General features: G+C 41.8%; 1 protein-coding gene across 5 annotated transcripts in view; it reads left to right on the forward strand.

Annotated features, from left to right (window-relative positions):
• The first annotated feature begins 24 nt into the window (after positions 1–24).
• Positions 25–12,543, forward strand: part of LOC124616324 (beta-TrCP) — a 116,163-nt gene continuing 103,644 nt past the window's right edge. For all 5 annotated transcript variants that reach the window (XM_047144640.1, XM_047144656.1, XM_047144648.1 and 2 more), the window contains exon 1: positions 25–358. In XM_047144640.1, the coding sequence (XP_047000596.1) occupies positions 305–358 (54 nt within the window). In that variant the 5' untranslated portion in view covers positions 25–304. The remainder of the gene's footprint in view (positions 359–12,543) is intronic.

Below are 12,543 nucleotides of genomic sequence, written 5' to 3' on the forward strand. Positions count from 1 at the left end.
GGTTTACGAAGTTGTAAGCACTGCTGCAGCGTAGGTGTACGCAATCGGTACGGTGTACATCGTTTGTCACGTGTCGCTTTCTTCACCTTTTAGCCAAATAACCGACGAATGTAATCATGTACTGCACTTAATATGAATGCGAACGGGAGACGGCCCTGTATTGTATGTCACTCGCGTCGTTACCACTGCCATCTATAGAGGTCAATGACGTCACTTCATGAAATAAGGGCATCGACTTCCGGTTTGTTCAAGGAGCAGTGATTGTCTTGTATTTAGACTGATTTTGATAGTACTGGTGTAAACAATGCTCAATATGGAAACGGACAAGATCATGGAAGACAGCAATTCCAGTACTCAGGTAACTGCTCGATAAGATGTCATTCAGTTTGTGCTAATAGTTCACTGCTACTCACAGTAATGTTTTATCGCCATCTTGCGACCTACAACCTTATACCTGATGGCACCGACTCCACTTCCTTAAACTATGGTGATGGTAGAAATGTCATTATCATGCGTCTAGACGTGTGTAGTTTAAAATTAAGTTAGTTTGTAAGTTAATTACACATACCTTTGTGTGTCAGTTATTTGTAGAGTGCCCTCAGCATCGTCAGTAAATTTTCCCTCGTAATAGAACTGTTTGAAATTTACTAGTAGAATGTTACAGAGCTAGGAACAGTAGAATTACATTTAGGATTGAGTTGCGTGCTGACATTGCGGACATGCATTTGCAGTGACCTACTAGTTTCAGGTGCCAGAAATCGCTTATCATGTTGGTAGAATGATTTCGGCAATATAGAATATCCCTTCTCAATGCGATCTTTGTTAGGAATCTTACAATTTGTATGTTGCGGAATTTGCATTGATATCATATGATTTGTGTGAAATGGGTACTAATAATAAAACAACCGAAAAGCATATGAAGCTGTTAGACTAGTTGGAAAAATAAACAATTCATCTTAAACTATTTGAAATATGTGTCAGTAACGGAGTAAGCTAAGATTGAACCGTAACCCCAAAATTTAAAAAAATAAATTCTAATGGCGAATCAGTGAGGAACATCGTTATGGATTCTGTCAAATGTAAATAACAATTCGAATTTGAAGGAACTCTTAATAACTCTCCTGAATATTTATACACCCTCAGTTCATGCAGTGTTTGCCGTTTTTGCAGTTAATTACAGTTAATGGTAATGAAGTTAATTTGCTCAAAATTAATACTCAAAGTGTGTTTGCAAACCTGAGGCTGGCACTTCATGCTCCATCATAAATCGGTAATTTTTATGTTAGAATTTGCTGCTTCACTATCAAGCAAAAGGGAAAATAAGTAGATACTGTTTTGCAATAGTTCAATTTCTGTGGCTGGTGCTGGAAAGAATACAGTTATTATATTCCTGGAGGATGTTAGTGGTACTATGTTGATTTCTGTTTTTCTTCCCGCCCCCCGCCTCCTCCCCCCCCCCCCCCCCATGTCACCAAACACTACTTCAGGTTTGTGATGTACAATCATCAATCTCTAATTGCAAATACGAATACTCAATCTCAAGGGATCAGCTGCTGTTTGTGGGAGACGCAAACTTTTAACTTCATCTCATCAGCTTCGTAGTTTTGTGCTCTTATGGATATGTGGTATTCTCCATTTATGCACAAAATGTATAATGAAGATATATTTACAGTTTAAACAATTCATTTGTGTAGCTGTAAGAAAGTAACTTGTTTAGCTGGATAAATCTCTTGTCAAATCCGAAACTGAAAAATGCTAAATGCGTGGTACTCACACTTACGGGATATAACTTAATAGTTGATTAAATGTGGTGCTAGTTCAACATGAAACTTAAATTGACTTTGTCATGTAGTTGAGAACAAATCAGTCTCTTTGCAACGGATTTTTTTAGAGGCGTGTTTTACTTATTCATTCTTGCAGTATTTATGGCTTACACATGTATCCATTGGTGCTTCTTCAGGCACTAGAGGCATAAAGTATAGGTTTCCAGGTGGTGGTGTCACACGTCTACAAATAATCTTTCCTGTTGCACATTCCACATGACCTTGCTATGTGCAAGAGGAAGTTTGTGTGTAATCAAATATATAAGTGTGACAGTTAGCAATAAAGGTAATTGTGTTCACCTAGCGCCTTCAGAACAACCCGCGGGCACATGAAAAGAACGTGGAAATTAATACCACTGATGATGAAATATGTTTGATTAAAATAAACATTCAGTTGGAAAAGGCGGCCTGATCTTACCTCCATGATAAACATGATTGAAGTGGCAACTAAGGATTAATGACAAGTACCTAAACAATATTGAGATCATTACACATTGTGGCGTCACCCCTATTAGAGAATAGTTTGATCGCTAGCTATAGCTGTACTTCGTAGCCTAATATATTGTAAATGAGTCCTGTTAGCGCTATGAATTTCCGCGTGTTGTCATGTCACGTTGTAACAGCACGGGATTTATACTTTACGGCGTAAATTTACTATTAAGCCATACGTTTAGCAAGCCGAACTAGAGTCTTTCGCAGATTATCATGTAGTTATACACCGCTAGTTTTGCACAATATGTTGTGTAAACTACGTAAAATGCTGACAGTCCCGTATCTCCATAGCATTATGATCCGGATTTCGCGTACCGACCAGCAGAAGCATGATGTAAAATTCCACGCATCCTGAGGTATACATCCACGTATCTTTGTTTCACTGCTTGAGCCGCGAAGAACATAACCAAGTCGGAAGAAAGGTCTAGTTAAATTTAGTAGCGTAAGTCTAAGAAAAGTGCTTTCCCAACCGACTGCTCGTCCTTTTGCAAACATTTATGATCAGCATTTTCATCTGTTAATCTATTTAGGACGGCCGATATTGCGGCATAATTTCATTCACATTTTTTGGCCACACAGGCGACGGTACTCCTACAAACGGGTCAACACTTCTGTTGTAGATGTTCTTAGGCTTATTGGAAGGACATGACTAAAAAAAGCTGGGCTCCAGCCTACAATTGAACAAGAGTGCCTTACTATTGGAGGAAATACACAATTAGCTTCCTTCAAATTACTTACCCAGCCAGTTAACATGAAATACAGTTTCACACGGACCGTGAATCAAGGCGCACCTTGACATTATTCTTGTATGTAAACCACTGACAGACTTCAAAGAAGCGGTGTCAGAAAAAATTAGAGCGCCGATCGAGGGAGGGGGGATCACAGCCATCTGTTTGTAGTCTAATATTGGTATACTGAGCCAAGGAGGCTATCTACTTCCCATTTATCGCATTAGTTCCATCTGTTCTACTACTGGTGGTTCGTCTTGACTTACTTGAAACCTAGTGGTTACAGAGTAATAGTCATATTTCTTAAGTTTCTTGTTGAATGTACAGTTTTTTTTAGAAATTTGCAAGCTAATACCTAATATTGATACTATTTATTTTTGAATCGTCCATACCATGAACTGTTTCAACCATACAGCCGCAATTTCGAACAGTAAATGGAAGAAAACAGCACACGTGAACAGCAAATCTATTTTCTGTAAATATTTATGCTAGCCAGATGCTTCTGTGTGACAGAGAAACGTACAACTCTGTACAGTTCCATTTTTATGCATATTAATCTGCTTATGCTTTGACACATTTGAGCTTACGCTTTGCTGTCGAAAGTTCCTGTAGATTACAATGGTTCAAACTAGGGGAAAATAATGAATTACTGTTAGAGGTGTTTAGTCACCTGTTTATATAATACTGACACAAACAGGTAGCTGATTGTTTTCTGTACTTGACCTTAATATAAATATCGGTATGACTGGATTATTGTCATTTATTCACAGGATAGGCTCACACTGGATATAACAGAAATATATTGTTTTATTTATTACTACTGATAAGTAACTAGCAATATATCTACAGAAATTAAAGGCCAGATTACATGCACATTTTACTCAGCGCTGCCAAGGTATGCTTGTTGTGTAAGGGGATATAATTTACCAGTGTCATTAAGAGTCCCTTCTCTGTTGTGTTACGTAATTGATGCAGCCATTTCCGTCGTCCGGTGATATAATTTCAACGACAAAGGCATTTCTGTATAGGTATCAAAATGAATTAAGAACCTTAGGTGTAGTTTTGGGGGAAAGTTTCTTTTGTAGTTGATTCGGATTGAGTTTGAGAGAGCCAACGTTCGCGTGGCCTCCTATTGATGTTTTATATTGGCCTGACAGGCTGGCGCCGCCTCTGCGGCCGAACCGGACCGCTCACATCGATCTCGCGTCTGGCGTCGCGTTGTGGCGTCGCCTGGCCTCGCATCGCTTAGCTTCACTCTTCCCTTCGCGACAACTTTGTGCTCCCCCGATGCTGAAGAGCTGGAGTGCATACGGCTGCCATCCCATTTCGTCTGTCTCCGCTACTGGAAAGGGAGCGGTTCTTCGTGCTTGTACTGGTTCTCACGCTTCATGTAATTCGGTAATACGCCAAAAGAGATGAATTGTTCACGGTCGTTGACATGGGCGCAGGTGCGTACAATGTATGTGGTCGGCCCTGAATTCCAATGGGACGTCTCCGACTGGAGCTTTAAAAACTGCATTATGGTTCAAATAATCATTTACATCCATAAACGCTGTGGAAGTAGTTTTCGTGTATTGCATAATTGCATTAACGTAGTTCTTTCGAAAGATGAGGATTATTCGATCCTCTTTAATTACCAAGAAGTCTTTTGTTTTACTGTGGACAACCAACGTGATTTTTCCTTCGGAAGCCCATGAACGCCTAAATGAGCGCTTTTAGGCACTACATTCAGAAAGTCTTCAGAGCGAGCGTCTTTTTTTTCCACTTTGAACTTTGCTGTGAGGAGCGAAGAACGTTTAATCGTGTTCTTCCTGCTAAGTTGCGGGTTTGTTTCTGTTGAAAGCTGCAGCGTGCAGCAATAAAGTTTACAATTCAAATGTGGGAAAGCAGCATCAGAAACATTTGAAATGATGTATTTAGTGGAAGACTAGTGTACATCTAGTTCGAGCTTTCGCATTTCCATTTAAGATTCTGTATTTTAGCTCTCATATTCAGACTTCTGATATACCACCCTCCGACTTGTAGAATGTTAACATTTCGTTGATTGTTCAGTCATTTTCTCTTGGACAGTACCCCTTCAAAGTCACAGCTCGGTGATCCGAATCAGACTAATCTGCAATGTTTTGCCAGAGGAAAGATAAGGGGTCATTGTTTAAAGTACATACTAAATGTCCTGTGGACACAAGTTTTATATTCTTAAAGCAGTGGTTATCATTGCCCTCTGCAACCTCATGCCATTGATCATTGCTGATCCTTCTGGCCTTCAGGGGCAGTTTCTCACCGTAAGGGCATGAGGATGGGCTGTGGGCCTCTATTTGATCCTCTGCCTTCTGACAGATTGAGGGTGACCCATTGTACCGAAAGTCTTCGGCCGCCGTTCGTGGTGATTCTATATTCATAATCTAATCAGTGCCCGGAATTGAATCCTGGATGAAGGGTATTTTGTGTAGACTCGTTTACTCATTTCGGTACTATCTGAACAAACTGTACATGAAATATTACTCAAGGTATTAAACAGATATTTATCTACTGTCAGTGCTAACATCGCGTACTGTAAAATATACAAAGTAAGAAGAAACTATCTTACATCAAATATAGTTCATACAATTTGCCCAGGAGCGGGCGACCATAATTAACTCTTCAGTGACATAAATCCGTAAGATTTCAGTCTGTTTCGTCTTCGTTGTAAAGTCATTTCTAGGTGTGTGCTTTTATTTGCTAACATACTAAGCGATTCGCCTCCGTCGACGTTATTTTTTTAGAGGACGGAGATTTCAGCTAGTGCCTATCAGCTGCTATGATACAAATTTTAACACGGATTCGTGAATGCTAGTTATAATGACGACCATGTTAAAGTGCGGTGCATATACTATGTGATCAAAAGTATCCGGAAACCTAGCTGAAAATGACTTAAAAGTTCATGGCGCCCTCCATTGATAATGCTGGAATTCACTGTGGACTTTGCCCAACTTTAGCCTTGATGACAGCTTCCACTCCCGTAGGCATATGTTGAGTGTGGTGCTGGAAGGTTTTTTGGGGAAGGCAGCCCATTCTTCACGGAGTGCTTCACTGACGAGAGGTATCGACGTCGGTGGGTGAGACCTGGCACGTAGTATGCGTTCCAAAATATCCCAGAGGTGTGCTATAAGATTCAGGTCAGGACACTGTGGAGGCCAGTCCGTTACAGGGATGTTACTGTCGTGTAACCACTCCGCCACAGGCCGTGCATTATGAACAGGTGCTCGATCGTGTAGAAAGATGCAATCACCATCCCGGAATTGTTCAACAGTGGGAAGCAAGAAGGTGCTTGAAACATCAATGTAGGCCTGTGCTGTGATAATGCCACGCAAAACAAAAACGGGTGCAAGCCCCCTCCATGAGAAACACGACCACACCATGACACCATCGCCTCCGAATTTTACTGTTGACACTACACACGCTGGGCAGAAGGCGTTCACCGGGCATTCGTCATACCGACACCCTGGCGTCGGATCGCCACATTGTGTACTGTGATTCGTCACTCCACACAACGTTTTTTCCTCTGTTCAATCGTCCAATGTTAACGCTCCTTACACCAAGCGAGGCGTCGTTTGGCATTTACGGGAGTGATGTGTGACTTACGAGCAGCCGCTCGACCATGAAATCCTAGTCATAGTAATTGCAGTGGATCCTGATGCCGTTTGGAATTCCTGTTTGATGGTCTGGATAGATGTCTGCCTATTACACATTATGACCGTCTTTAACTGTAGGCAGTCTGTTAGTCAACAGACGAGGTCGGCCTGTACGCTTTTGTACTGCACGTGTCCCTTCTCGTTTCCACTTCAGTATCACATTGGAAACAGTGTACCTAGGGATGTTTAGGAGTGTGGAAATCTCGCTTACAGACTAGGTACAGAAAGCTGGCTTAAGCCAGAGATAAATTCTGCCGAAATTTTTACAAAGGTACAGACGGTGTTTAGAAAGGATAGATTGCATGCAACCGGTGGTGGAGTGTTCGTCGCTGTTAGTAGTAGTTCATCCTGTAGTGAAGTAGAAGTGGATAGTTCCTGTGAATTATTATGGGTGGAGGTTACACTAAACAACCGAACTAGGTTAATAATTGGCTCCTTTTACCGACCTCCCGACTCAGCAGCATTAGTGGCAGAACAACTGAGAGAAAATTTGGAATACATTTCACATAAATTTTCTCAGCATGTTATAGTCTTAGGTGGAGATTTCAATTTACCAGATATAGACTGGGACACTCAGATGTTTAGGACGGGTGGTAGGGACAGAGCATCGAGTGACATTATACTGAGTGCACTATCCGAAAATTACCTCGAGCAATTAAACAGAGAACCGACTCGTGGAGATAACATCTTGGACCTACTGATAACAAAACAGACCCGAACTTTTCGACTCTGTATGTACAGAACAGGGAATCAGTGGTCATAAGGCCGTTGCAGCATCCCTGAATATGGAAGTTAATAGGAATATAAAAAAAGGGAGGAAGGTTCATCTGTTTAGCAAGAGTAATAGAAGGCAGATTTCAGACTACCTAACAGATCAAAACGAAAATTTCTGTTCCGACACTGACAATGTTGAGTGTTTATGGAAAAAGTTCAAGGCAATCGTAAAATGCGTTTTAGACAGGTACATGCCGAGTAAAACTGTGAGGGACGGGAAAAACCCACCGTGGTACAACTACAAAGTTAGGAAACTACTGCGAAAGCAAAGAGAGCTCCACTCCAAGTTTAAACGCAGACAAAACCTCTCAGACAAACAGAAGCTAAACGATGTCAAAGTTAGCGTAAGGAGGGCTATGCGTGAAGCGTTCATTGAATTCGAAAGTAAAATTCTGTGTACCGACTTGACAGAAAATCCTAGGAAGTTCTGGTCTTACGTTAAATCAGTAAGTGGCTCGAAACAGCATATCCAGACACTACGGAATGATGATGGCATTGAAACAGAGGATGACACGCGTAAAGCTGAAATACTAAACACCTTTTTCCAAAGCTGTTTCACAGAGGAAGACCGCACTGCAGTTCCTTCTCTAAATCCTCGCACAAACGAAAAAGTGGCTGACATCGAAATAAGTGTCCAAGGAATAGAAAAGCAACTGGAATCACTCAATAGAGGAAAGTCCACTGGACTTGACGGGATACCAATTCGATTCTACACAGAGTACGCGAAAGAACTTGCCCCCCTTCTAACAGCCGTGTACCGCAAGTCTCTAGAGGAACGGAGGGTTCCAAATGATTGGAAAAGAGCACAGATAGTCCCAGTCTTCAAGAAGGGTCGTCGAGCAGATGCGCAAAACTATAGACCTATATCTCTTGCGTCGATCTCTTGTAGAATTTTAGAACATGTTTTTTGCTCGCGTATCATGTCATTTCTGGAAACCCATACTCTACTATGTAGGAATCAACATGGATTCCGGAAACAGCGATCGTGTGAGACCCAACTCGCCTTATTTGTTCATGAGACCCAGAAAATATTAGATACAGGCTCCCAGGTAGATGCTATTTTTCTTGACTTCCGGAAGGCGTTCGATACAGTTCCGCACTGTCGCCTGATAAACAAAGTAAGAGCCTACGGAATATCAGACCAGCTGTGTGGCTGGTTTGAAGAGTTTTTAGCAAACAGAACACAGCATGTTGTTATCAATGGAGAGACGTCTACAGACGTTAAAGTAACCTCTGGCGTGCCACAGGGGAGTGTTATGGGACCATTGCTTTTCACAATATATATATAAATGACTTAGTAGATAGTGTCGGAAGTTCCATGCGGCTTTTCGCGGATGATGCTGTAGTATACAGAGAAGTTGCAGCATTAAAAAATTGTAGCGAAATGCAGGAAGATCTGCAGCGGATAGGCACTTGGTGCAGGGAGTGGCAACTGACCCTTAACATAGACAAATGTAATGTATTGCGAATACATAGAAAGAAGGATCCTTTATTGTATGATTATATGATAGCGGAACAAACACTGGTAGCAGTTACTTCTGTAAAATATCTGGGAGTATGCGTACGGAACGATTTGAAGTGGAATGATCATATAAAACTAATTGTTGGTAAGGCGGGTACCAGGTTGAGATTCATTGGGAGAGTGCTTAGAAAATGTAGTCCATCAACAAAGGAGGTGGCTTACAAAACACTCGTTCGACCTATACTTGAGTATTGCTCATCAGTGTGGGATCCGTACCAGGTCGGGTTGACGGAGGAGATAGAGAAGATCCAAAGAAGAGCGGCGCGTTTCGTCACAGGGTTATTTGGTAACCGTGATAGCGTTACGGAGATGTTTAATAAACTCAAGCGGCAGACTCTGCAAGAGAGGCGCTCTGCATCGCGGTGTAGCTTGCTCGCCAGGTTCCGAGAGGGTGCGTTTCTGGATGAGGTATCGAATATATTGCTTCCCCCTACTTATACCTCCCGAGGAGATCACGAATGTAATATTAGAGAGATTAGAGCGCGCACGGAGGCTTTCAGACAGTCGTTCTTCCCGCGAACCATACGCGACTGGAACAGGAAAGGGAGGTAATGACAGTGGCACGTAAAGTGCCCTCCGCCACACACCGTTGGGTGGCTTGCGGAGTATCAATGTAGATGACACAAGTGACACCCAATCACCTGACCACGTTTGAAGTCCGTGAGTCCCGCAGAGCGCCCCATTGTGCCGTCTCACGATGTCTAATGACTACCGAGCTCGCTGATATGGAGTACCTGGCAGTAGGTGGCAGCACAATGCAACTAATATAAAAACCGTATATTTGTGGGTTTTCCGGATACTTTCGATCACGTAGTGTATTTGTACCAATGAATTTGAAATTAAGGCTGTTGTAACACAACGCAATGAGTAGAAAAGGCATTCATAACATTTAGTAAACATTTTTGATCACAGTTCATATCACATAATATATTTAAATGTATGTACGTTAATTGATTAGCAACAGTAATCAACCGGTCACACAGATAACTCAACGGCACCTAGTCTGGCAGTTACGGTATCTCAACTTTGGGTCGTTGCAATCTGAAACTGAGAACTGTTGACACGAAGTGTTCCGAATGACGACGACTTTAACGATCAGCAATAGTTGGCCCGTGGCCGACGGCCAACTTATCGCACTCTTACCGTAGTCTACTGGGTAATTTATGTAGTTACCAGCTAATAATAACGGTACATATGCGTTCTGAGATACCGTCCCACAGTGTCAGTGTTGGTTCTTGAGCGAAAGTGTTTGACAACCACTGCACTGGAGATTATAATATTGGAAACATTCTTGCCTAGCTAGTTAAAGCCAATTTCTTCTTTGTCATTCCTGGTAGCTAGTGATGTACGTCTCAAATGGTTTCTCTTTTAAGCGGACGCTACTAATTAAGATAAACTGGAAATCTAGATAAAGTGGATGTACCAGCAGAAGTCTTTTTGGATTTATTCGGACAATTAGGGGAAAAGATCAAAAACCGTGTTAACCTTTAGCATGTACACTGATATGTTTTCGAAGGGTACAAGGAAAGATGTGCAAGTCGAGGCTCCGAGTGGGGAAAAATGTCTGAGTGTAAAGTTCGTATAGATGTATTCACACAGTGGCCTCGAGAGCCACCTACCATTTTAGGTTAAGCTGTTAGTCTGTTGAAGTGAACGTCGGTACAATATAGAAAAGAGTGATTGAGTTCTGCAGTACCAGTTTTTTCTGCTGCTAACAGAGGATTAGTGCCGCGAGGAAATGAACGAAAAAAATAGTAATCGCGTAGCTATGGAACTATTGCTGCCAGGAAGAACAATGTTATCAGCTGAGAACCCACAAAAAATATTCGTCTTTACATAAGACAGAAAAAAATAGCAGTTAATGGCCGTGACAGTGAAAGAGGGGATTGAGGGTGACTATTCCATTCTTTATTAATAGCGATTTCGTTATCTTTAGACATTGTGGCATAAACTCTTATACTGCCGCACTTTAAAACTATTGGCAGTTGCCGAAAAGTGATATTCTCGACAAGTAGCTGTCTTCAGTTCTTAGATGTATGCACAATTACTTTAATATAAAGTTGCACATGTGAGGAGGGATCAGTACTTTCATGGACCTGATACTGTGTCACCCCGAAAAAAACACAATCCCATTGCTTTATGACTTAACCAGTTGGCTTTGCAATTTTTTTATTGTCTGAACATGACAGTTCAGCAAACCGAATGGTATAGTGTACCTGCTTTCATAAAACCATAACCACTGCTAAGCAAAACCCGGCTACCAGTACTCTCAAGAAAGAGTCGTTGCGTACATAAAACCGTTGGGCCGCCATTCAGTTGTATTTCCGATTTTCTTAGATACGTGCTCCTACTGCCTCGTTGGAAACTCGAAGGAAAACGTGCCACCCTTCTGCGAAGTTCAAGCGAAGATACTGAGAAGCACTACGGCTTAGCCCCCCGTCCCGTTTGCAAAGAATCTTTTTGTACGAACTCTTTGTAGTCATATGTAAATTAGACAGTTAAAATGAAGATAGCATTGTGAGGAACCTCGTAGTGACGCATGAGAAGACAAGGAACTATGTTGCTTTTCAATAATGCAGCCATATTTTCTGTTGGGGTGTCGAAAGGTAACGCTGTGCTGTCTTCTCATCAAAGATTGTTCCGAACATCTCAGTGTGTAACTAGGCATGACTCTCTTAGCGGTGGTATGCCCATGCCTTGTTCGAACCTTCGAACTGACATACCTAGCTAGGTATAGAGGGGCCGACAGAAACGTGGACTTAATCGTCACGCAGCTTGACGTTTTCGCGCGTAATCTATCACCTGAAGAAACAAAGATCAGAGAAATAGGATGTTATTCTCATTACGATGCAAAGTTCGTTTGAACGTGTATGCATATGGAAGTTCGGGTCTGGTCGTGAGTCATGCACGAATAACCAAATGGTAAGGTGACCGCTCGCGATAAGGGGGAAATCCCGGTCAGAGTCCCGGTCCGGCACAGATTTTCATTGTCATTCCGTTCTACAGCTGATGCTAGCCCTTATTCACAGTTACGAATTCATTTAATGAATATCAGGGAAGTCTTTATACTGATTTGAGAATTGGATTGCTGACTTCATGATTCGTAGTCTTCAAACCCACATAGCCTCGAACCCACACTGGTGTTATCTTACACATTCTAAAGCTTCCTCCAATCTATACCAGATCCCCCTCGCAAACTTTTTCACTGACGAGGCTCCGGCGGTGAAGTATACACTTCCTACTCTAGCGATCGAATGAGTTGCAGATTAAGCAGTCATCTTCCCACAGTTTGTCACTGTCACATTCCAGCGTTGTTAAGATGGTTCGCTACTTAACTGAAATCTAAGAAAGAGGAAATCTAGAGCTAACGCACTATTAAGACCGCCAGTTTTTCATCAGTTGCTGCATGTAATCAATCTCTTCGTAGTGGCGGAGTAGAAATATACGCTGACTATTCAGTGCGCAAGTAAACACCCGTGCTTAACGCAGTTTCAGATGTGTGATAACTTTACAAATGAGTAAATGTGTTAAAT

This window comes from Schistocerca americana, chromosome 1, assembly GCF_021461395.2.
Source record: "Schistocerca americana isolate TAMUIC-IGC-003095 chromosome 1, iqSchAmer2.1, whole genome shotgun sequence".
NCBI classification, from domain to species: domain Eukaryota; kingdom Metazoa; phylum Arthropoda; class Insecta; order Orthoptera; family Acrididae; genus Schistocerca; species Schistocerca americana.